Genomic DNA, 26,281 nt, shown 5'->3' with positions numbered 1-26,281 from the left:
CATATACATGAAGCCCTGGGTGCGATTCCCCAGCACCATATATATAGAAAAAGACAGAAGTGGCGCTGTGGCTTAAGTGGCAGAGTGCTAGCCTTGAGCAAAGACAAGCCAGGGACAGTGCTCAGGCCCTGAGTCCAAGGACCAGGATTGGACAAAAAAAAAATTAGAAAAACAAACCAGTTGCCAATATTTAAGTATATGCCAGCTAAATTTGCCTGACTGCATTTAGTCATCAAAGAGAGTTCAAAAACAAACATCACAAAAATTTCAGTGAGGTCACTAATAAGCTCATCTTCACTAATCAATCCCAAGAATTCCAAGTTCACCAGACATAGTTCCTCTGTGTTGGCAGAGCCCAATTTCACCAGGTAAATCATTCCATGTGGTACAGTCATGAAGAGCAGCTCCATTCTCATATTCACACGGTAGGCTTACCTAAATTAAAGCATACTATAATTTAGTGTTCCCAGCAGATGACTGTGGGTCCTGAAGCTAACCTGCTTGATGCTCCAAGAACTTGGGTGACCCCAGGTTTGTGGCTATCTTCCTCCAAAACAAGTGCCCAGCCTTGCCATAATCCTAAGGGCTCAGAGGAAAGCAAACAAGAAGGAGCTGTAATCATTAAGAGGAGAAAGGTTGTATTTACAGATGCAGAGACCGTGCAAGGAATGACTAGTCAAAGTCCACTGCAGATGACAAGCACTCTCTGTTACTTATTATCAAGATATACCATACAGAAATGGTTAATGTATAATTCTTATTTTTCAAGAGATTTGGAAACAGATTTTTTGGCAGATTACATAGAGAATGTCCCATTTTCCATAACTCCGTATCCATGACCTATCCTCCTATTCTCTACTCCACCATTCCCACACTGGAAAGGAATGAACACACAGGTCTTTGGAAACAGACACCAGTGGTATAACATTAACACCTTCACAAATATCAAAGCAACAGCATCTTAGGGAGCACCTGTAATGTTCACACAAGAAGAATTCAAGTTTATTATGTTCAAAGTCCAGGATAAAAAGCTCCAGCTCTGCTTGAAGCTGAGGAAGCAGCACACAGGCTCTTACAATCGACTTTTTAACAGCTGAACAGGTTAGTGCTTTTCATTTTCTTCCTACTATTTCTGATGGTGGTGGCCACATGGATTTTGTCATGATGGACCAGAGGGAAGAAGAAGGTTGTGATGTTGTGATGTGCCTTTCTTGGGCTCAGGGCCAGAATCATTTCCACATTCCTCTCTAAAGCAGGTTAGGGTGGCTCCTAAGAAATACTTTTCCACAGGGGCCTGGCCTTGAGCCCTCAGGGAAGGTATACACAACAGCCAACACAGCTTTTATCTAAGGCCTTTCCCCTTTCCTACTCTTAGTTATCACTGAGGCATTTACTTGGTGTCTAATCCTATTCCTGCCTGCTTCTCCATGTTTTAACCATGGCTATAAGTAACTATACCCAGAGTTACACTAGACTAGAGTCCTAAACTGAAGATTCCAAATGTCAGATTTGGCCACTTATGCCAAGACATGATGGAAGAAGATCTGAGTTGTTGAAAGGCACGGGAAATTTTAGTAATGGGCTGGCCTGCACGTGAGAGGAGGGAGAAAGCAATTCAGCCTGTCTTCCAGGCAGAGACCAGAGCTTTAGGGTTAGATGCAGGAAGCACTGAGGCAGGAATGCATGCATAAATCCCTTGTTGAGGTCAAATGTGTGGTCAGTGGTCAAGAGGATGATTAAGGATTGGACAGGTGGAACCATATCAAGATAAGGCCATTGTTTTTGAGAAACATTGATAAATTTGGATTCTTATCACAAGAGGTTTCTCCATGGATTCTGACATTCCGGAAATCCAAGGTGCTACAAAAGAGAGTTCCAGATGAAAGGACATATGTGAAAAATGCAGGCAGGGCATTTGCTGGCCCAAGTGAAAGGTCAGTGTTTTCGCACTGACCACACTTCCTAAGTTACCTGCTGTAGGAAGTCACTTTTAAATATAGAAATAAATCAAAAGGAGTTGAGATATCAATGTTAAGCAGCTTTCAAACACAATCATAGCTGAACTTTACCACTGGGCTACAGACACCTCTACCCCATCTCCACAAGAGTTTGAACTTTGTTATTCCTGCTGACTTTCTGTACAACATAAACCTTCCCACAAACTCCCTAAAGAATGAATCCATACTCAGTTGTTTATTTACAATACAGATAAACTGTTGCCAGCACTCATCAAAAGTTTCATTAATTTCCAGCTGACTTTTCTAGCTTAAAGCTTGAAGCAGGGCTACCATTTTGTATATCCAGGGAACTCATTTTCAGAACTGATTGAAATTGTTTTGCTGGACTTCAACTGCACACACACACACACACACACACACACACACACACACACACACACTTTTCGCTATTCTCTCCCACGTTGACTTTAATCACAATTGACATAAATAGCGCAGAATTAGGGTCAGTGGGATGGAATTTCCTAGAATGATGCTGAGTTTCAGCAATGAGATGAGTCCTGGGAAACCCCTAGGTTATGTATGGTGGAGAACTGCTGCACTGAAAGCCACTGGAAATATGAGGTTGAAAGTGTATATAGCTTTCCTGGATATATAAGGAAATAAAAGCTTACAAGTGAAATGTTGAATCTTTTTTACTAATGCAAGATGGATGAGATGAAAGTAACATAGAGATCTGGACAGACTGATTGCTTCCTGGACGCCCTCACAGCTCCAGCCAAAAATAAAACAACTTAAAAAAGAAATGACCTCCAGGGTCTGGAGTTGCCAAGGCTGTGGGCCCAGCCAGCTGTTCGCAAGTAACCTTAAATGCACCGGTTCCTGGTTACAAAGTCTATGCTGAACTCCAGTGTTGATCTGACAGACCCTACAGGTTCATGCCTGGTGGCTATAAACCCAGTATGGATTACACTGAAATTAGGAAGACCTCTAGCTTTCCTAATGAGAAGTAGCTTGTCCCTGCCAACACAACTCGTAAGTGCCAGGCATTCTTTCTACCCTGAAGCACACTGTCTTGGGAAGCCACAAGCACTAGTTTTTGTTTTTTTTTTTTTCTGTACATCCAATTTCAAGCTCAGGTCCTTTGCTGATAGTGACAAAGCAGAGTTCAAAGCAGTAGAGGAGGGTGGATGAAATCCAGCGTAGAAGAACTGAGTCTCTAGAGAGCTGAGACCCTTCTTTGCTAAGAAGCTTGTTCTCGAGCACAGAGACGCTAATTCCGATGACATTGCCAGGCTACACACCATTTCAGAAAGAGCACTGAATGTTGGAGGCCAGGACCTGGTTCATGTTTTAATTCTGCTACCAAACTTAGGCCAAGAGCTCTTCCTCTCTAAGGTCCTCCTTAGCTCCATCATTTGAGCTGTTTCATTGTCTTCCAGTCCTGACAGAGGCTTTGTGGTCATGGTGACCTAAGGGGCCACGACAGTGAGCCCTGCCAGCCTCCATAGATCACAGTTGTGCCTGTATTCTAGAACCATAGTACACAGGTTTCTTCCACAAAGCCCACGCTGAGTCAACCTCTTATCCCCAAAGCAGCAGTCCTGAGGGACACAGCATTAAGTTGGGTACAATGGCTCACCCCTGTAATCCTAGCTACTTGGGCCACCAAGATCAGAAGCATCTGCCTGGGCAGAAAAAGAAAAGTTCCTGAGACACCATCTCAACAGAAGCCCCGGAGTGTGGTGGTGGGCATCTGTCATCTTTGCTACAGCATAAATAGGAGGATTGGGGCCGGGGCGGGGGCGGGAGGTGGGAAAGAGTGAAGGCCTATCTAAAACATAACCAGGGGTGAAAGGGGCTGGAGGGATGATTCAAGTGGCAGAGCACCTGCTTAGCAAACAGGAGGCCCCTGAGTTCAATACCCAATGTCACAGAAAAAGAACTGTCACATTGTACTGTCAAGTTAGAACATGCTCACAGTTAAGAGTAGGAGATTCATTAATGAAAAAAAAAAAAGAAGAAGAAGAGAAGACAAATGAGAATGGTTGAGGATTGGAAGGCTAAAGGAGGAAGATTAGCATCACCCAAAACATTAAACCAAAGAATGGTCGTCAAGGCCTGGGAGGGGTCTGCAGTCCTGGCCCCACAACGCATGAGGGCTCAGGCCAGAGCCGATCCTGGGCTGAAAGAATCAAGAATCAGTCCTCACTGCTTGTAACTGGGCCCCCAGCAGAGGCTACCAGACTCATGCTCTCAAATAAAAGGAACCCTTGGTCTTTTTGGCCACCCCCATGCCAGAACACCCTGGTCCCACTTTTACTCTAAGGACAGAGCTGGGAAACTATGTCCAGCCCCTTTGCTTCCCCTGACCTCCCAGTGTGGGGGTCTCCCTGGAGTTCACCTGTCTCAGTGTAACAGTGAGTCCTTTCTTCCCCTGACACATTCGATCCATAGCCCAAGCCACGGCTACAAGCTCTTCTCCGATAAGCTGCCCTTGCTATGCCTTTTTATGCCTTTGCTGTGACCCTGGCTTTACCACCTGCAGCCACTATCTGCACAACTTCTTTACAAACTGTCTTTACAAATCTTTACATAATATGATGGTTGAAGAAGGCATTTTTAGCCAACCTTGAGCAATCTAATCTCTCAAACTCAGCCTCAGTGTTATCTCTGACATCCCATGGAGAAAGTTGACAAACATTTCTACAAACCAAGCAGGAAGGTCTTCAAGGACACCTCCTGTTACTTTGAAGAAGTGCTCCTTTAAACAATATCAGCGGGAGACCTTGTCCTCGCCACACCCCAAGACATTTCCCACAGGACACCTCTGAGGTCATCCTACAAATATCAACTCTCGTTCCCCAGAGTTCCCAAAATGATAACAGCATGCATTATAGAAAATATCCAAAAGAAAACAACTAGATGTCTAGCCTGAGTGCGTTAAGTCAAAAAGCAAAAACAGTACAATCTGGACCATCCCTGTCAGGTCTTCAGAACCTTCAGTCACTGAAACAGCAGAACTCCAAGTTACTAACGAGCTGGTCAGAATATCTTTGCTCTTGTATTTTTGCTGTCTTCTCATTAGCTTGTTAATTATACTTGGCCACTTAACTTTAAAACAAAGTGCCTGAAGAAGTTAAATGAGCTAATTTCTGAAATAATATTATCTAGCACTTAGTGTACAAACCTCCTTACTTTTCCATCTTCCTCTTAGACAGTTGGAGTAATAAAGACAAAGACAAAAAATACAGAAACAGAGATAAAGTAAAATAAGAATATACAAGACATATTATTATTATAAGATCTTCCCTCCAAATATTAGGAAGAGCTTTAAATAACATAGATTTCCTCTTCAACTCTAAGTCTTATATTCCTTAAAGAATCATGGTCTAGGGAGTAGGAATATGGCCTAGAGGTAGAGTGCTTGCCTCGTATACATGAAGCCCTAGGTTCTATTCCTCAGCACCACATATATAGAAAAAGCCAGAGTGGTGCTGTGGCTCAAGTGGTAGACTGCTAGCCTTGAGCAAAAAGAAGCCATGGACAGTGCTCAGGCCCTGAGTTCAAGCCACAGGACTGGCAAAAAAAAAGAATCATAGACTAAGTGTTCTCCTAAGTACTATATATATATTGTTTTTCTTAAAAAAGCACACTAGTATTTTAAACTTAAAAATTTCTTTGCAATATAATATGAAATTTATGTGAACCATCTATTTTGCTATTTACTATCAAACTGAAAAAAGAAAAACATATATATTTAGAGGTTACCATAAACACAGTTCTAGAACCATTCCGGGAATAATTCCTAAACCATCCCTGTAATAATTTACAGATCTAGAACCATTCGTGTGATAATTTGCTTTTTAATCTTTCACAAATTATTCATTTCCTTGGCCTAATTTACTTCAAATTCTAAGTAAAGAGATTAATACCCTATTAATTCAAATATCTCTATTTCACAGGAAAACTTCCAAGATTTTTTAACGTAAACAAATGAGCTATTTTGCTTTATTTAAGGATTTTTGAGATTGATGCTTTATTTCCAAGTAGCCCTCAAATTATGCAATTTACACTACTCTAGGCAGATAATTACGATTGAGTCTAACCCACATGTCTCATATTAGACAGCACTAACAATGTCTCTACTAGAAATACTACAAAGAAACTTTCTGTAAGTTTGTAAACCTATGGGGTCGGAAGAGTTGACACCTAATGGAGAACTCTCATCCAGTAAGTCAGAGAGCTGACACACAGGAGAATGTTCAATTCAAGTGCTTAGAAAACATCACATATTCTCCTGAAGCCTAGGGTACAAGGCAGCTTTGATACTTCACTAGGAGAATTCAGTTCTTAGCAAAGAGTGATGGTTTAATGGTGTGAAGAGATGCAAAACATTTTGCAAAGCATAACTTTTAGCAGTGAGAGAAAGGCTAAGGGGCAAAATCTGTAAACCAGGCAGAAGTCCTCTCCCAGGAGAACCGAACAGAATGCGCTCATTTCCCCTATGGTGGAGACATGCCAACACCCACCAAGTTACCTACAGAAACGCTCATTAGTGCCTCAAGGTTGAGAGACTTACGTTGAAGGGTGGTCATAAGACCATCCTCTGTAAGAAAATCTTATCCCAGAGGAAAATCAGATGCTGAGTACAAATCACATTTTGGAGGCCAGCAGTTCCCGTGCAATGAGCCATTCTTATCAGGAAATAGTGGGAACTCTGCTGCAATCTCAATCATTAAGAGAGAAGCCAGGGTCTGACCTTGCAAGCTGGTCTTTCAGAAAATAATATTCACAGACTTGCTGTATTAACTGTTTTATGTACATGAAATAATAGGTAGGAAATTGCCACAACTAATTAATTGCAACCGTTTAGTGACCCTTCAAAAGGTTGTATAGGAATAAATTAAATTAGGGATGAGTGCTGTACTTTGTCCTGAAAATGGCTCCTGTGAGTTCTGCGACTATGATCCAAATTCCCCTCCTACCCTCCAGCCAGAACCGGCACATCCACAGGCTCTGCTGTCATGCAACTCCTTTACTTAACCCTTAGAAGGTATCATGGACTACTTATCTGTATGGCTGCACAGACTTTGACTTGTCTCTGGACACCTCAGGTTAGCTCTACCCCATCTCTCTCCCACAGCCAGGATACCCAGCACACTACACTGCATCTGGTCCTTTGGCCTCCCTATTAGACAAGTTAACCCCAATAGTCTACCCTCAGAAGAAGATAATCAAAAGAGAAAAAGATCCTTCTACTAGAGCTATTTAGGAGGTTGAGATCTGAGGCACACCGTTCAAAGCCAATTCTGACAAACAAGTCCTCTAGACTCTTATCTCCATAGAGGTAGCAAAGCTGGAACTGGAGGCATGGCTTACATGACAAATATGCCAGCAATGAGAGGAAACCCTGAGCTAGTACACGAGATCCCAAGCTCAAACTCCAATACCAGTACATGTATACACACATACATACATGCATACATACATACACACAGCATACACATACACACAGCATATTACTTCATTTCTTCTCTCTGATCCTGGCTGGTTTTCCCATCGCAGCCTTTTGAAGGCCTTTCCTTCTAGACTCCTCTTATGCAAGACCTTCACATGCTGTGACTGAGAGTAACAGTGTCTAGAGAATTCCAGAAGCTTCTCATCTCACTGTTATTGCTCCACTGGGGAAAACCAAACATTGTCCTCTTTCCTATCTCTGGGGTGGCTCAATCAGAGCTATCAAGCTCTACATTTACCAACCTCAGACTGTGGATGGGAACAAATGAAAGTAACACATTTTGTTTTCTTGGTCTCAAAAACAGCTCACATAACAAAGAGGTGGGTGAGGGTAACTGAGCCCCCTAATAATATTAGGCGACCTGTTCAAAGAGTCATCCATGAACTGGCAAAATGTCCCCTATCTCCAACCATGTCACCTCCAGCCTCAGAGACTACAGGCATTCCAGATGGGCCTGGGAACTCCCAGGAGTATCAGTTCAGTCCCAGGTTCCACAGGGTGACTTGAATGACAACGCTAAGGAAATGGCACTCAATGTGAAGCCAGCGAGATGGTTGGGAAGCAGGTCCGTGAGGCTACGAGTGCTGAGAGACCCTCACTCTGAAGGACTAAGGGCATCAACGGGTATTTATTTTGGGAAGAACTCAGGTAGCTGGAGGAGATAAGATAGGCAGTGAACATGGAAGCATAAGACAAAAACGCTTTTTCTGGTAATAATCTCTTAAGAGGTGGCAGGGCCTTCACTATATCCATGGCAATGTGTGCCAAGCAGAGACGATGAGATGGGAGACATTCAGAAGAACAAAAGATCACACTTTTGGAATGGAGTGTGATAAGGAAGAACTCCTGGATTGGGGGTCAGCATCATATGAAATAACTCCATTAACTTAAAGAATACATTGTATTATACTGCATCTAAACACTTTTGAGTTAAGTGTCCTCCCACTTCTACATCTGATATGTGCTCACTGGGTTTTGTTTCCTAAGGTCCAGAAATGCCCTTGGTATGTCTGACCGACTTCCAAGCACAAGCTCGAGAGCGGCTGCCTAAGGCATCATGGGATTTTATTGAAGGAGCTGCGGATGAAGGCATCACCATGCGCGACAACATGGCAGCATTTAAAAAGTTGAGTCTTCTGTATCCTTTCTATTGCCAAGCTAAGCTGCATCGTCAGTCCTTGTTTCTGTCTCCAAAGAGTACGGAATACTCTAGGCTGGGGATATGGCCTAGTGGCAAGAGTGCTTGCCTCATATACATGAGGCCCTGGGTTCAATTCCCAGCACCACATATATAGAAAATGGCCAGAAGTGGCACTGTGCCTCAAGTGGGAGAGTGCTAGCCTTGAGCAAAAAGAAGCCAGGGACAGTGCTCAGGCCCAGAGTACAAGGCCCAGGACTGGCAAAAAAAAAGAGTACAGAATACTCTAGATACAAGAGTGTACATTTTCCCCATTTTATTTTGGAGGGAGACCAGCGAAGGGGTAATGGACAGGGCTAATTCATCTTAGAAGGACCACAAGTGAGCCATCCTTCCTCTGCATTCCAGAAACTTTGTAACATGGGGGTAAGGGCTCCAGAAAAACCAGTGAACAGCACAGAAAAACAGTTTGGTGCATGCATATGCCCAACTCTCCTAAGCTCCTAAGCTTCTGCCTGGGAGGAAAAAAATGTAAGATAGAAGAGGACTCAGGTTTAGAGAAGATATGAAGTTATGATGTTGATAGATGATTGGCTCAAAGAAAAAAGAGTTATACTTTTTGGTTTTTTTTTTGGCCAGTCTGGGGGCTTGGACTCAGGGCCTGAGCACTGTCCCTGGCTTCTTTTTGCTCAAGGCTAGCACTCTGCCACTTGAGCCACAGCGCCACTTCTGGCTTTTTCTGTTTATGTGGTGCTGAGGATTTGAACCCAGGGCTTCATGCATGCAAGGCAAGCACTCTAGCGCTAAGCCACATACCCAGCCCAGGGTTATGCTTTTAAAGTAATGATAGAGCCAGACTCTGTTGGCTGACACTTATAACCACAGCTATGCAGAAGGCTGAGATATGAAGATCATAGTTCAAATCTAGTCCAGGCAGAAAAGTCAATGAGACTCTTATCTCCAATTAACCACCAAAAGGCCAGAAATAAAGCTGTGGTTCAGTGGTAGAGCACCAGCCTTGAGCAAAAAGAGCTAAGGGAGAGGCTAGGAATATGGCCTAGTGGTAGAGTGTTTGCCTCGCATATATAAAGCCCTGGATTTGATTCCTCAACACCACATATATGGGAAAAGCCCAAAGTGGTGCTGTGGCTCAAGTGGTAGAGTGCTAGCCTTGAGCAAGAAGTTAAGGTACAGTGCTCAGGCCCTGAGTTCAAGCTCCAGGACTGACCAAAAGAAAACCTAAGGGACAGTGCCCAGACCAGTTCAAGCCCCAAGACTGGCACATACACAAAAAGTAGGAAAAAAAAAAAAAACATAAGTCAGTCACCAAAGCTATGAACCAATTCTAACCAATTACGACAATTTTGTATGGGGCACATACTTAAGATGAGTACTTATTTTTAAATGGTGTTGTAAAAACTAAAAAGAAAAAAAAAACAGACAAAAATAGGCATGTCCTTGGTGCCTATGGCTCATGCTTATAATCCTAGGTACTTAGGTGCCTAAGATCTGGGAAGAAAGGTTCAAAGCCAGCCTGGGAAGACAAATCTTATCTCCAATGAGCTAGGGGAAACAAAATGAAGAAGCAGAGGCATGGCTTAAATGATAGGGCACCAGCTATTAACAACATCACCAAAAAAAAAAAAAAAAAAGGAGGCAGAAGGGAGAGATTGAGTGGTCCTGTACTGGCAAAAATAATTAATTAACTAGTCCTGTATTACTCAATGGCAAGTACATGTTCTGGGAATTGCACTGGTAGAGAATGCCATCGTTGGATGGACCCAAAGTATGGGCAAGCTAGGATGGCTACACATCCTAGGATCCTATGGGACCATCTTCTCCTTTGTCACCGGCTGACTGAATTGCCAGTACATGGCACCAGACTATCTATACATGAACATTAATTCAGTTCACTTCATGAACATTAATTTCAGTATCTCTACACAAAGTGTTATCAGAGCACAGCTATGCTTGGTCACTTGGTATTGTCTGTGCTGCTTTGACGCTATGTCAACAGAACTGAACCACTGTGACAAAGACTGTGGTATGATCCACGGTGCCTACCTGGTCCTTCACACACAAAGCTTACTGACTGATGAAGAAGCCAGGAGAAAATGGAAAAATGGCTCCTAAATGAACATGTCTCTGTGTGCTTTCATGTTTTCAATGCCTTATCACAGTTTTTCTTTAAAAAAAAAAAAAAAAGAACTTAGAAAAACTGCTCCCTTACCTTACTCATAAGTTAATTTATTCATTTACAAAATTACTATTTCCAGAAACTCTAAATTTATGTACAGGAGTTATAGTTTATGAAAAAAATACGCTTTTGGATTTTGAGGTTTCGTTTTCATGCGTCTTAAAATTTTACATATTTATTCTTCATGAATTTGCCTTCCTTTTTCTAAGCTAAATGAAGCAGCAACCTGCAAAAAAAAAAAAAAAAAAAAAAAAGCCATGAATATGTTGTGGGATTTGTTCTCTTTGAGTGAGCTTTTCTTCCTTTCTGGGTACTTCCTACCTTTCCTTTCTAGTCCTTGTTAGGACTGCTCAGTGGAGGGTACAGGCGCCATGGCTCTAGTGAGGAAGGCAGCACTCCAGGACATCAACCCCCTTTGCCACTCAACAGGGCTGGGCCCAGGAGGATGGCCAAGGGGACACCTCCTGGGAGCACACTTTCTGCTGGGCCTGCACTACTTACTTGGGATCCGCCCAGTGAACCAACCGTGGATTCATAGGACCCAGCCACGCCCTTAAAACTCATCCCTCAAAAAACTAATCCTGGCGTAGACCTGCATCAGGAATCCGGGGTCCCCGACTCTAGACTCCATCGCCATAACGGGAAGAAAACTCTACCAACAGAGCTTCTCGTCTTGTGCAGAATCCGCCTCCGTCCCCGCTACCTGAAAGATGTGTCCCAGGTGGACACCGGGACCACCATCCAGGGGGAAGCCATCAGTGCTCCCATTTGCATCGCACCCACAGCTTTGCACTGCATTGCCTGGCCTGATGGAGAAATGAGCACAGCCAGAGGTATGACCCAACAGGCAGCCGGGAATGCCCGAGGGTGTGGGGGATCCCCCTCTGGCAGTGGCTAAAAAGCTCCAGAACATCTCACTCAAGGGCCTCAGGGAAACAATGTGATTGGAATGAAGGAAAACAGGAAAGAGAAAGCTTAAAGCATTTCTTGATTTCCTCATGTTTATGCTATGAAGGTTTGAGGTTTTTCCCCCTGGAATTACATCCCCATTCTCTAATTCCCTTGTGCTTCACTAAGGAATTGGTGAGTTGGCTTTCTTGACTGAACCTGACATCATCTGGGGAATTCAATGGTATCTGACTGGAAAGCATTTTGGTATGGGATACGAGGCTTCTAAGACAGGGTATAGAGAAGAGGACTTAAATAGCTTCTCAGGCTCACTGAACCATCTCTTGCCTCTGCCAAACAGGGAGGAAAGCTTTATCTTCATTCACACAGCAAAGTTGGCCTGAGTCCTGTCCTTTGCTTTGCAGCTGCCCAAGCAGCAGGTGTCTGCTACATCACCAGCACCTATGCCAGCTGCACCCTGGAAGACATTGTTGCTTCCGCTCCCAGTGGCCTACGGTGGTTCCAACTCCTTGTGCAGCCTGACTGGCAGCTGAACAAACAGCTGATCCAAAGGGCAGAATCTCTAGGTTTCAAAGCTCTGGTGGTCTCTGTGGATGTGCCCGTAATTGGAAAAAGGCGTGATGACCTGAGGAACCAAATCGATTTGAAGGCAAACATAAAGCTATGTAAGATTCTTCAATCACCTGATGAGGTAGGAAAAGTGGCAGACTCAATCTCAGGCACTGGAGGAGGCAAACTTCCTTCTTCCCTACCTTCCCTTCCTTCCTTGTTTCTGCTAGTATTTGCTTAGTGTCTATACTCTCCAGACACTAAGGATGTGGCAGGTCAAAAAGAAGATCTGGTTCCTGTCCCCCAAAACTCCAGGCAAGTAGAATCTAATCTTCTCACCCATGGAGCTTCTCAACCAGGGCCAGGGCCAGGTGCTGAGGAAAAGGAAAGTCTGGGTAGGAAAGGAAAGCAATCACCAGCCTTTCCTATTGATTTTACCTACATACAAAGCAATCGCTGTGAATGGCAGGCATACCTAGTTGACTCTCAGGAGGATGCACGCTCACAGCCCACGGTGGCAAGTCAATCTAGTCAGCCAGTTCCCACTCTGCATTCCTGAAAACTGAGCATCAACATTGATGTGCCTTTTGAACTCATCCCTTGAAACACGAAAGAGCCACAGCACATCTCTTTGGGATCTCTGAACTAAGTAACTACTCCTTTAAAATGCCTCCATTGAAAGGAGTAGAGTGCCCCAGAGAGAGAACACCATAATAAAGCTGAGACCTGTTAGCTACAGTAGAGATAGTAGTGACAATCTTTTCAGCCGATGGGCAACTGTGGAGTCTGATGACAAGATATGCAACAGTTCTTAACCACAAATTGGTCTTGAGGTGCTCTGAAATGGTTCTTCCCACTTCCAGATGCACAGTGATTTTAAGGCTATTCTGGGTACTTTGTGAGCCAATGGTATATATTCGATAATACGTGGTTTACAATTCTTGGAGTATTTTATAGGTCTAACTAGCCTGTGTATATCTCAACCACACTACGTCAGTAAACAGTCCATAAACAGATGTACACAATCAAACTGACCAACTGATGGTATATGTAGAAGCAAGATCTCAAAGTATAACTCCTTTGAACATTTTCTTTTTTTTTTTTTTTTTGGCCAGTCCTGGGGCTTAGACTCAGGGCCTGAGCACTGTCCCTGGCTTCTTTTTGCTCAAGGCTAGCACTCTGCCACTTGAGCCACAGCGCCACTTCTGGCCATTTTCTGTATATGTGGTGCTGGGGAATTGAACCCAGGGCCTCATGTATATGAGGCAAGCACTCTTGCCACTAGGCCATATCCCCAGCCCTCCTTTGAACATTTAAGAGGCAATGCAGTTAAACAAAATGAACAACAGGAAGTTGAAAGATAGGATTTAACTGAGGGAGTGGGGACTAAAAGGGGAGAGGCAGATAAATAAAAAGAGGGGGTAGACAAATGTGATCATAATATTCAATGTACATATGCATTTCTATGTACATTATGACATGATGGTGAAAGCACTATACACATAAATTCATACATTAAGCTGAAACCCTTTGTACAACTACTTAAATAAAACAAAAAAAAATGTGTGCTTAAAAAAAAACTTTTCAATGAGCCAGGGGCTGGTGGCTCACACCTGTAATCCTAGCTACTCAAGAGATTGAGATCTGAGGACTGCAGTTAGATGCTAGCCCCAGGCAGAAAAGTGCCTGTGAAATTCTTACCTCCTGTTAGCCACTCAAAAACAGGAAGTGAAGCTGGGGCTCAAATTGGTAAAGTGCTAGCCTTGAGCAAAAATGCTCAAGGACAAAGCCAAGGCTCTGAGTTCAGGCCCCACAACTGACAAAAACAAAAACAAACACACAAACAAAACCTATACTTTTATATAGGTTTGGCCTCTGCTTTTGTTTATTCATCACACGTACTAAACTTCAAATTCTTTTAAGATATTGATTCTCTTGTATCTGTCATTGTGTCTTTAGATTTTGGCATAATTATGGAGCAAAGAGGTGGTTGTAAACAAATGGTAATGAAAGTAGAAAGTCCTTTATTCAGATTTTTTTCAGGGGGACTAGGAATATGGCCTAGTGGCAAGAGTGCTTCCCTCACATACATGAAACCCTGGGTTCAATTCCCCAGCACCACATATATAGAAAATAGCCAGAGGGCTGGGAATATGGCCTAGTGGCAAGAGTGCTTGCCTCCTACACATGAAGCTCTTGGTTCGATTCCCCAGCACAACACTTATGGAAAACGGCCAGAAGGGGCGCTGTGGCTCAGGTGGTGTTGTGCCAAGTCGCAAGACCACCCCCAAGAAGACCACCGAGATTCAGACACTCCAAAATGCAAAAGCAAGGCAAGGCTTTATTTAACGAGCTGCCAACTCGGGCCTCGTCCTACCCACCGACACAGCGGAGGTTAGGAGGAAGCCCCGAGCTGTGATTACACAGGGCTTATAAAGGCAAAGAACAAGGTTACAACAATCAGCTGTGCAAGCAAGATTAGAACACAGGTACAAATCTGATTGGCTCAGGGTTCGATTCTAAAATGGGGTTCACGTGGTGGGGCCTGACTTCAAAGTCTGGCACCTCAGTGGCAGAGTGCTAGCCTTGAGCTGGAAGAAGCCAGGGACAGTGCTCATGCCCTGAGTCCAAGGCCCAGGACTGGCAAAAAAAAAAAAAAAAAAAAAAAAGAAAGAAAGAAAGAAAGAAAGAAAGAAAGAAAGAAAGAAAGAAAGAAAGAAAATAGCCAGAAGTGGCGCTGTGGCTCAAGTGGTAGAGTGCTAGCCTTGAGCAAAGAGAAGCCAGGGACAGTGCTCAGGCCCTGAGTCCAAGGCCCAGGACTGGCAAAAAAAACAAAAAAAAACAGATTTTTTTTTAGGAAGCAGTGTTAGATTTTGTTTCACTCCTATACCACCAGAGCCTCAATTCCAATTCTGGCATTTTGCTGCTTAATTGATGAAAATAGTATTTTAGATTCATCTGCTTGGCTGGTTTTGAGTCAGGATCCTCAGTTCTCAGCCTCTTGAGTAGATAGGATTACATGAGCCACCAGTTCCTGACTAGTTCTCTCTTCGTTTTAAGCTAGTAACTGCTCTGAATGTGTGTCATTTTTGCAACAAGCCAAGTAGTCTTGTATGAGTTCAAGACTATGAGTTACCTTCTTATTTCCCACAGGCCAAGGCTGTGCCTTCCTCTCTGCTGGCTGCCATGAATGCATTCTTCTGCTGGGATCACATCCCTTGGCTTCAGAGCCTGACTCGATTGCCCATCATCCTTAAAGGGATCCTGACAAGAGAGGATGCAGAGTTAGCAGTGAAGCACAATGTTCAAGGCATCCTTGTTTCCAACCACGGAGGGAGGCAGCTTGATGAAGTTCCTGCTTCAGTAAGTGGCATACCTCTGAAGGTGGTGTTGGGAGCGTGGTGTGAGTCCACACCCGAGTACTCTGTCCAATCCAGTCATAGAGGATAGTGCAGTGCACAGCAAGCTATTTGTGAAAATTTTCTGTGTATCATCCCCTCAGTCTGAGAAAGGGCCAAAAAGGGGGAGGCTGCAGTTCAGGCTCAAGCCAAGTAAACTGTCCATATTCACAACAGACAATAAGAGGTCAAGGTAGAACAGAAGAGGTGTAAAAAGGCACGGAGGTCCCTACCTCAAGAAGAGCTCCAGTCATCTTAACCTCATGTGACCTTCTGACACAGCCAAGAAAAAGCAGTGCCTCACTACTGCTAATACATACCAGTCAAGATGGAGCCAAAGAGCCGCTAATGAACTGTAACAGCTAACATGTACTTTTCTTCCCTAACTCATATATTTATGTTCACTGCAGATAAATGATCAGATACACACATGCAAAAACATAAAAGAAAATCATTCTCTAATTTCATCACTAGCACGAATGTGGTTAATACAAACATAATATTTTCCTGCTTAAAAACTATGGGTCATGTCTTAGAATTTACTTCTTTTTCATTTATAAATGCATTAGGAACATTTTTTTTTGTTTCAACGTGTGCTTCTTTTAGTTTTAATGATGTGTCTTATGAAAGGACAATTTATATAATCAACTTCCTGTGGTTAAATAGCTGTATTCCTTTCAGTACTTCACTATATTATGTTTCTTTCCCTCCTTCCTCCCCTCCACCATCTCTCTTCAAAATATTGCTCTGTCAGCCAGAATGGCCTTAAATTTTCAATTCTTCTTCTTTTTCCTTCTGGGATTACAGATAGATGTCACTACGTCTGCTTTCCATCTTTCACTATTTTCAACAGTATTTAAGTAACCATTCTTATAAAGTTAAAAATCCTTAGAGCCGGGCTGGGGATATGGCCTAGTGGCAAGAGTGGTTGCCTCTAATACATGAAGCCCTGGGTTCGATTCCCCAGCACCACATATACAGAAAACTGCAAGAAGTGGTGCTATGGCTCAAGTGGCAGAGTGCTACCCTTGAGCAAAAATAAGCCAGGTACAGTGCTCAGGCTCTGAGTCCAAGGCCCAGGACTGACAAAAAAAAAAAAAAAAAAAAATTCCTTAGAGCCTCCCCAATCACTTCTTAAAGACAACTCCAAAGAGGTTGAAACGCTCTAGTAGGCCTCTGGTACATCCCCTGACTTGTGAGGCTGAGTAGTGTCTACTACTCACCTCCTCCTCTTCATTTGCTAGTGAAGAAAAGATACAACGAACAGCAAGCCACGTGGAGAGCAATGGACATACTTAACATATCTCTCTGGTAAGGGTTTGTTTGAAGAGAATGGGCAGGCTGCATACTTCCCATCCCAACATGTGCACCAGGACTGGAGGTGAGGGAAAGCAGGTCTTCAACATGCACACTGAGCTCTCCCACCCACTTCCTGAAAGATCCTCATAGCTTCATCTCCCATACACCCAGGAATGAGTAGAACAGAGAAGACCAAGGAGCTCAGCCAGCTGCAAGAGGTCCGATGCTCTCACGTGATAGGAGCCGAAAGTGAACAGGAGCCCACCACTACCATCAAGTAGCAGTCACAGGAGGAGACAGGCTTTTGGAAAAAAAACCGAGATCAAGACCATATAGCAAGTGTCAAGCTGTCATTTATCAATTCAGCAGCCTGCTTCCTTAAGATGATTGAGTAATGTGTGGAAAAAGAGGTGGGCTAATTCTCCCAATGAGAAAGGAGAATTTCTCCTACTACATTTGCTGAGCAGAACAAGCAGTAGGTTCCTCTCCCAGGAGCTAAGTCATCTGAGAGTGTATAAATAAGGATTAGTCCAAAGCTAGTGAGGTAACATGGAAAAGCCAGGAGCCAATGGCTCACAACTGTAATCTTAGCTGCTCAGGAAGCAGCAATCTGAGGATTAAGGTTCAAAACTGGCCCAGGCAGAAAAGTCCATGAGAATTAACTCCAATTAACTACCAAAAAATCCAGAAGTAGAACAATGGCTCAAGTGGAAGAGTCATTCATCCTTGAATGAAAATGCTAAGTTCAAGCCCTAGTACTGGCATGCATACATGGGCACTCGCAGACAAGTACATACACACACCTAGAAAGAAAGGAAGAAGGACCCAAGGGCCCAAGGTTAACTGTTCTCCTTTGCCTTCCTCAGAGCATACCAGAACACTGAGGCAGTACAGAATTCCCTCCTGAGCCTCCTCTCCAAGACCCTTGAGAGGCCTAGTATCTCCTGACAGACTTGAAAGTATCGGGAGCCTGGCACTGAAGCAGATACCTTGGAGGAATCAAGGTCTCTTGGCCTCAGATCCAAGCCAAAATTATCAACTACTTTGATTTGTCCTTTAAAGGCCTAAACTCCACTTGCACAATGCTGTTGCCACATTCCTATTTCCATTTCTCAGGGTCTAACTGATGACACAAACTGAGGTAAGGAATGACTGTGTGGCCTAATTGCCCAAGACAGGCTGTAGTCCAACAGCCCTGGCTGCCATACTTATTTTGCTAAAAGAAAAGAAAAAAAGGGGGGGGGGTGGTCCTTAAGTGCCCAAGCAGGGAGAAGATTTCTAGCTATGCCACCCTAGAAACAGAAACAGTAGAAGAAAATTAAAAGCCAACATGTTCTTTCCCATTAAAATGACCATTATAAATAGAAAATATTTCCATCAGGGTAGCAGAGAAATCAAGCATTTTTTAAAGAAATTTAAAAAGTTTAAAAAGTCAACAATGAGATTAACAAGTCATGTCTGTAATCCTCGCTGCAGGAAGCTGAGATCTGAGCATCATAGTTTGAGGCCAGCTTGGTCAGGAAAATTGCCTGAGACCCCTTATCTCTAATCAACCAGCAGAAAGCCAGAAATGTATCTGTGACTTAAGTGGCAGAGCACTAGCCTTGAATGAAGAAGGTAAGGGATGGTGTCCAGGCCCTGAGTTTAAGCCCTAGTCCGGCACATACACACAAAAATAAAAGTCAGCAAGGAGCTTGTTGGAGTTAGTGAAGCAGAAAATGGCAGGAGGTTGAGTCCAGAGACTCCTGGGCCTCAGGAGGGAGGCCTCCGCAGGAGGAGCTGCAGCAGCCTCAGACATGGCCGAAGCTTGCACTTCCTCCTCCCATCCTCTTAGGCCCACGTACCACTGCCCATCACCACAGAGGCAACACCAGCCTCTGGCAGGTGTACACCTGTCTCTTTTTCAGATTGATGCCCTGGCAGAAGTGGTGGCTGCTGTTCAAGGGAGAATGGAAGTGTACCTGGATGGTGGGGTTCGAACTGGCAACGATGTGTTGAAAGCCCTGGCCCTTGGAGCTAAATGCATATTTCTTGGGAGACCAATCCTGTGGGGTCTTACCTGCAAGGTGAGAGTGGCAAAGTAGGAATAGATGGGAAGATCTTGAGCTTCTCGTTTGCTCCAGGCTTTTCTGTGGGTGGTTCATCCTCCAACTTAGCCATTTTTTCAAGGTACCTGAAGGATAGTTACTCCTCACATCTTCAGGCTGTCTCTGGACCTACAAATATTCAACAGCTTTCATCCTTACCTTTCCTTTGCTTTCCTTTCTTCAAAACATAATTGATTTTTACAGCTCCTCTATGTTCCCTGTCACAGCTCTCTCTCTCTATTTTTTTTAATATTTGACAAATAATCAGAATGTGCCTTTAAGGCTTTTGTTTGTTTCTCCTTCCCTTATACTTTTCTGTCTTGAGATCAGGGTGAAAAGGGTGTTGAGGAAGTCTTGAACATTTTAAAAGAGGAGTTCCGCACTTCTATGACCCTTACAGGTAAGGTCTTCATTTTTTCCTGACTTAGAGCTTCAAGGGGAGGGGGGTTCCTATGCAGAGACAGCCCTTCTTCCATCCAGCTAACCTTTCCCTGGCCTGGGAGCCATCCCCAAACAGGAAAGAAAGGTCCCAGCCAAACAGCAGGCACTATTCTCTGCCAACGTAAACTCAAAACTTGCTTCAAAAATCACTGCCATTTCTTGGAAAAATCAACCCTGGCTCTGAGTTCCTATTTCTGCTAAGTGTCACCCTTCCTGCCAGGTTTCAATTCCAGCTCAGGTTTCTCTTTTAGGAAAAGACTCTTAGCTAGTACTTTGGTGAATACATTTTATTAATTTTACATTACTAGAGATGAAGGTCCCTACATCATAGATATGGAAAGAATTTCCAGTTCAATATCACACAGCTTGTTTTTATGTTTTGTCCTTCTGATCATCAAGGACTCCACACAGCCTTTTGGAATCTACCATTTCCAGCCCCGTATTCTACTTCTTGCTCATTTCTTGTCTAGTGTGACTCTCTTCAATCCCTGTGTAGGACATCAGCTACAGGCTTGGTTTTGCATCTTACTTAAGATCTCCTGGCAAAGAAGATCATTTCCTCCGTCAGAACTTCCCCTTAGAAGGCAGTGTTGGATGGAGTGTTCACTGTGTCTCCTACACTACCCTTTCTATGGCCCATTCCTTGTCAGAATGGAGCTAAAGGTCAAAGATCACTATAGCCCATCAGAGTTGGTTGTTAAAACTGATAGGAGTTTTTACATTTTTACTCTGACATTTTGACATAGCTGGGTTAAAACACAACATAGGCATAGGATCATAAAATAATCCCCAATAAATCAGGACAAAATTATTCATCCTGTATGTATGCTTTATCAGATGAGCACTAAGATCAAAAGCTTGTTTTTAAACCGCATCATCTCAGGCCCAGGAATGAGAAAAGCGAGGTTTGTAACTCAGTGGCTATTTTAGGCTGCCGATCCATTGCCGAGATCAACCGGGACCTGATTCAGCTCTCCAGGTTGTAAGAACCCCACAACATGATATGCAATGCTGGTCTGCCTGAACCTTGGCCTGGCCTGGAGCGCCTGCCCTAACCATCAACTCCCCACCCCCTGTGCTTGTTGCCCTCCAAATGCCTCACCGTCCTCAATGTACCCCTCCCTTCTTGGCCTTGCTTCCTTTTATATGATTTGTCTTGCCTAAAACTCTACTTCAAAATAAAGATCACAAGAGGGTAGATGGGAAATGCCTGATAGTATTTTTTTTCTTTTGCAAATCCTGTATTTCTCTGTGTAAGAACTAATGGTGAGACTTCGCTCTGAAGAGAAAAGCCAGACATATATTTTCCAATAAAAATCTTAGTCTTATAGACAATAGACAAACAGAGTAATTCAGAACATGGTCTTTCGAGGCATACAGATGGGTGTGACTGTTTGGGCTGTAGTTGATATGCTGTATGATATGCTGTGCTTGGCCCACCTTTTTTGTTGTTGTTGTTTAAAATCCCTTTGCATTTCTGGGTTTTGTTTTTGTTTTTGTTTTTCATTGTTTATGCTTTAGCTGGTCATGGGGCTTGAACTCAGTCCTGAGCACTGTCTGTGAGCTTTTACACTCAAGTCTAGCACTCTACCACTTTGAACCACACTTTCCTGCCTGGGCTACCTTTAAACTGTGATCCTCAGATCTCAGCCTCCTGAGTAGCTAGTGTTACAGACATGAGCGGCCAGCAAGGAGCTCTCTTTGCATTTCTATGTCCTGATCCAAGAGATGAGAATTACACGGTTTTGCCAAGTACGCTGAGAGCAAGATTAAGTAAGATAATACTAACATAAATTTCAGATTGCAATGCTAAGCACCTAGTAGAAGTTTTAGTAATAGTAGCTATTGTTATTTAGCCATTGTTTCCGAATCCTACCATAGTTATCTCCCCTGTACACATTCCTCTCTTTCAAGCTTTACGGGAATGTGCCTTATTTCTTATTTCCCTAAATAGACAAGGAATGACTCTAAGAACAAACAAACAACTGAAGGTTTGGTACTTGACTTGACAAATAATAGTTTCTTAATGAACATTTGTGCGATGGATAAATGGATGATGGATGGAGGACAGATGCATAAATTCAAAGAAAAATGAATAGTCATACTATCAGCCTCAGAACTCTCCTGAACCCTCAGTCATCCAAAACAGATTTCTAAGGCAGAAGCACCCATTTAAATAACACCTGATACATGAAGACCTGTTAAAAGGAATGAAAGTCTTTGCCTTCAATAAGCAGGCTCTATCTGAAATGCTTTCCCCGTAGCCTTTCTTGCTTTGCATTATAGTCTGTTCTCCCACATGGCAGCCTCAAACACTTACTAGAGAATGTAATGGGGTCCCCCCAAGGGAGGGGACCACAGTGCAATAGATGGGACTGGGGGGGGGGAATCCCCCATCCCTCTAAGAGTCCACCACTCAGTGCCAGTCTCAAGGAAAAAGATGGATTTAGTGGGATAGTAAAAAGTACACTCCCTGGCCAGGGTCACAGCCCAGACTCAGGAGCTGGGACTGCAACCGTAAAAAGCAGGCCGGCTGGCCATGACTGGATCCAAACTTGGGAGCTGGGACCACAGGCCCCCAGCCACGCTGGAGGTTGGGTTATAAAGGCAAATACCAGATGGTCAACCTTGCAACATGCAGGTGGCCAATGAGGTTACAATACTTACAGAGCATGCCAGGTCACACGCAGGTGGCCAATGGAGTTACCATTTGCCTCATAGCAACTGTTTGAACCAACCTATCAATTTAGTCAGACTTGGTGCTTGGATTTGGCAGGGCTCACATGATGGAGGCAGATACACCTACTCATGGGAGGGCACAGGTTTAACCTTAAACAGTCCACTACTCGGGTGATCAAGCAGTTTACACAGTCTTATCACAGTGAAGGGGAACTTCCCTGGATGGGGTTGGGGAGAAGGCCTTAGTGAAGATGGAGTGGGCTTCTGCTCTCTTTAACTAATCTGAGATGGAGTCAATCTGACACCCCTCAAGAGCCAATGATGGCGCTGTCCAGATCTGACCTCCATATTACAGAGAACTTCTAGAAGAGAACTCCATTCCTATACCTTACTATACAATCTCTCAGTGGCTTCCAGTTTCATTAGCTCTTCCAATTTCGTTGACTCTAGACTGATCACTAGCTCTCCAGTGCACTGCATCATCTGCTGAGCCTTTTGACTCATTTCCTAGGCACTCTCCCCTCCAGTGCTAGCTAGCCAGATTGGCCTCTTTCCCGTTCCTGAAGTAAGAAAAACATGTTTGCCTCCCATTTATTGTTGCCTATACTGGAAGTGCAATTCACATCCTCTTCCTGTAGTTGACTCAGTCTTGATGTATAGATCTGTCACCTGCCACCTCCTCAGCCAGGGGAGATAATCCGGCCATCCAGATAATCTGGCCACTGCACTTAACTCACCAAATCACCCCATTTTCACACACACACCCTTACTACAACCTTCAAGTAACCTAGCCCTTGCTTACTGTTTATCTACAACATCACAAAGACCTTAGTCAACCTTGCCCTAAATGACATTCCCAAGAGCCTTGAGAACAGATTTATTAGATGAAGTAATTTAGGAAAGCAAAGATAGATCAAACTATATTGTCATATCTGGAGAAATAGAGCAATGCCAGAGGGCAATGAGTTAGGATGGAACCAAGAAAAATGAGTCACACTCTAAGCCATTGAACACAAAAGCTCCTGTTAGTCCTGGACTGTACCCTCTTCTGCATGGCCCTGCCACAGAGCAGTTCCAAGGCTAGCCCAAATAACAAAGTGCATGTTAAGGAATGTTCCGAGTACCAAAATGATGAAGAAAAATGTAAGTTACAAAAGTACTAGAAAAAATGTACAGTAAATATTTTAGAACACTGATGTTAGTCAGGTGTTTTTTTTTTTAAAAAAAGTTAGCACAGCCAACAAAAGGGAAAAAAGACAAATGAGATTACATAAAACTTCTGTACAGAAACAAAAATGATCAGCAAAGTGAAGAGAGAACCTAAAGAATGGGTGAATATATTTTCAAACTGTTCATCTGACAATGGATTGATTTCCAGAAAATATGTAGAGAAATCAAACAACTAGATAGTAATAAATAATAAATAGATAATCCAATTTAAAAGTGGATAAGTGACCAGAACAGACATTTGTTCAAAGATGGCATTGTGTGTGCCTGTGTGTGTCCTGGGCTTTTTTGCTCAAAGTTAGCCCTCCACCACTTGAGCCAAGGCACCACTTCCAGTTTTTTCTGAGTAATTTATTGGGGATAAGAGTCTCATGAACTTTTCTGCCTGGGCTGGCTCTGAACCACAATCCTCAGATCTCAGCCTCCTGAGTAGCTAGAATTACTGGCATGAGCCACCAGTGCATGGCAAAAGAGGGTACTTTTTCTCAAATGGCCATTAAGTACATACAGAAATGCTCAACATCACTATTCATCAGGGAAATGTAACACAAACCCACAGTAAGATATCATCTCATCCCACTCACAATAGGTATCATCAAAATAGACAAAAAATAATAAATACTGGTGAGGATGCTGAGAAAGTAGAATTTGCCTCTATCACTGATGAGAATGTAAATTAGTACAGCCATTGTAAGACATGGTAGAGAAGTTCCTCACCAAAACACAAATAAAACCAAAACTGGGAATAGAACTAGAAATCTAATAGTCCCAATGATGGATATCTATCTCCAAAGGAACTGCAACCAGTATTCTGAAGGCATCTGTACTTGCTTACTTGTTGTAGCACTTTTCACAGAATCAATTTGGTGTCCATAGATTCATAAATGGATAAAGGAAATGTGACATATTACACAAAATGAATGAAGTCTATCATTTGGACCAACATGGATGGCAGTGGAGAACATTTGGTGATGTGAAATGTCAATCACAGAAAGACAAGTATCACATGATATCCGTCAAAGAAGGAGAGAAGATCATGGAAAAGTAAAAGAGCATGGCTAAATGTTCTTAACACAAAAGTGATTAATACTTGGAACTGAAAGCTATACTTGTTGACAGATAATACTTGGAAGTGAGATACACCAGTTACCTGATCCGATTATTGTATATGAGATACATCATTAAAGATTACACTGTACAATTGCAATATGTCAGTTAAAATGTAATTTCAAAAGGAATACAGGGGCTGGGAATATGGCCTAGTGGCAAGAGTGCTTGCCTCATACACCTGAAGTCCTGGGTTCAATTCCCCAGCACCACATATAGAAAATGGCCAGAAGTGGCGCTATGGCCCAAGAGGCAGAGTGTTAACCTTGATCAAAAAGAAGCCAGGGACAGTGTTCAGGCCCTGGGTTCAAGGCCCAGGACTGGCAAAAAAAAAAAAAAAAAAAGGAATGTGGTTACCTTGATATAGCTTAATTCTGCCTGATGAAAAGGACTTTGGGATTTTGTTTTCACTATGACTCACAAAGCCAAGGCCAGTGACACAAAAGGAGTAAATGGGGCCTGGGAATATGGCCTAGTGGCAAGATTGCTTGCCTCATATACATGAAGCCTTGGGTTCGATTCCACAGCACCACATAAACAGAAAAAGCCAGAATTGGGGCTGTGGCACAAGTGGTAGAGTGCTAGCCTTGAGGGGAAAAAAAAAAAGCCAGAGACAGTGCTCAGGCCTGAGTTCAAAGCCCTAGAACTGGCCCAAAAAAAGTATTTGTGGCCATCACCTCAGATGCTACACCATCCTATCATCTGTTGCCCAGTGCCTATTCTTTGCAGCACAATGACCTCCAAAAATGTAGGGAAAAAGAAAATTTAATGACAAGATATTCAGAAACACTAGAAAACATATTGAATTTAACCAGTAAAGGAGAAAGAAGATATCTTAATTTGATCATACTACTTTTACCAGGTAGATCAAACTTCCTCAGTTTAAATGCATAGAGTTAAACTAATTGCATGGATTAAAGCAGGAGAAATATCATCACCCAGAATTCCCCAAAACCAGACGTAAATCTCTGACAGTAGGCAGAGATAACCATAGTCCCTCTTACATCCTATAGCAGATGGCCCTTTCCTACACCCATACACTCTTCTGCATCACAGAGTGAAGCTTAATTCGCTCTGTAAACCTTTACTCTGGTTTCATTTCCACATCACAGAAGTCTAGGTCAGATACCAGTTGTTTCAGTGTCCTTCCAATTGTAAGTCTATAACTTTGCTTTCATTCTTTCTCTCATATCTGAAACAAGGCAACAATATACTGTCCTTGGTGGTGAAAATAAGCAAACCATCTTCTAGATAAGCCTTGAAACAAAATAACAACAACAAAAAAAACTACCAAGATAACACCTCCAGACACCTCTTCTCTCTCTCTCTCTCTCTCTCTCTCACACACACACACACACACTCACACACACAGACACACACCACAACCATTACATTGTGTCACATTATCACACTGACCAGTGAGTATGGAAGGATATCCCCTCCATGTTTTCTTATTTATTTATTTATTTATTTATTTCGTGCCATGGAGCTTGGACTCAGGGCCTGAGCATTGTCCCTCGCTTCTTTTTTTGCTAGCACTGTACCACTTGAGCCACAGCCCCACTTCTGGTGGTTTTCTGTATATGTGGTACTGGGGAATCGAACTCAGGGCTTCATCTATTCCGGCCAAGCACTCTTGTCACTAGGCCATATCCCCAGCCCCTCCACCATGTTTTCTTTTTTTCTTTTTCTTTTTGGCCAGTACTGGGACTTGGACTCAGGGCCTGAGCACCATCCCTGGCTTCTTCCAGCTCAAGGCTAGCACTCTGCCACC

The 26,281-nt window shown here is 43.2% G+C and overlaps 1 protein-coding gene and 1 long non-coding RNA gene across 3 annotated transcripts; one reads left to right on the top strand and one right to left on the bottom strand.

Annotated features, from left to right (window-relative positions):
- Nucleotides 1–690: 690 nt before the first annotated feature.
- Nucleotides 691–25,861, bottom strand: LOC125345253. The gene is made up of 3 exons (XR_007209717.1): nt 25,715–25,861; nt 5,316–5,322; nt 691–702 (listed from the first exon to the last, which is right to left on the bottom strand). It is a non-coding gene; the product is annotated as an uncharacterized LOC125345253 (long non-coding RNA).
- Nucleotides 8,434–20,702, top strand: LOC125345250 (2-Hydroxyacid oxidase 2-like). 2 transcript variants are annotated; one of them, XM_048337460.1, is made up of 7 exons: nt 8,434–8,602; nt 11,493–11,644; nt 12,125–12,411; nt 15,423–15,632; nt 18,874–19,032; nt 19,384–19,453; nt 20,425–20,702. In XM_048337460.1, exons 1-7 carry the CDS (start codon nt 8,472–8,474, stop codon nt 20,478–20,480), a joined length of 1,065 nt encoding a protein of 354 aa, XP_048193417.1. In that variant the 5' UTR covers nt 8,434–8,471; the 3' UTR covers nt 20,481–20,702. The 2 variants fall into 2 exon arrangements, with proteins under 2 accessions (XP_048193417.1, XP_048193418.1); XM_048337461.1 differs by lacking the exon at nt 18,874–19,032.
- Nucleotides 25,862–26,281: the final 420 nt, after the last annotated feature.

The sequence above is a fragment of the Perognathus longimembris genome, unplaced genomic scaffold (genome assembly GCF_023159225.1).
Source record: "Perognathus longimembris pacificus isolate PPM17 unplaced genomic scaffold, ASM2315922v1 HiC_scaffold_5439, whole genome shotgun sequence".
In the NCBI taxonomy this organism is placed as follows: domain Eukaryota; kingdom Metazoa; phylum Chordata; class Mammalia; order Rodentia; family Heteromyidae; genus Perognathus; species Perognathus longimembris.
Note: the sequence above shows the minus strand (reverse complement) of the source record. Positions and strands in the feature narration are given on the sequence as shown.

Bases quoted from the DNA above. Each gene is read 5' to 3' on its own strand.
- LOC125345250 (XM_048337460.1), top strand. From the start codon at position 8,472: ATGCCCTTGGTATGTCTGACCGACTTCCAAGCACAAGCTCGAGAGCGG. The intron at 11,645-12,124 runs GTATGACCCAAC...TTTGCTTTGCAG, and splicing joins AGAAATGAGCACAGCCAGAG to CTGCCCAAGCAGCAGGTGTC. The intron at 15,633-18,873 runs GTAAGTGGCATA...TCTCTTTTTCAG, and splicing joins TTGATGAAGTTCCTGCTTCA to ATTGATGCCCTGGCAGAAGT.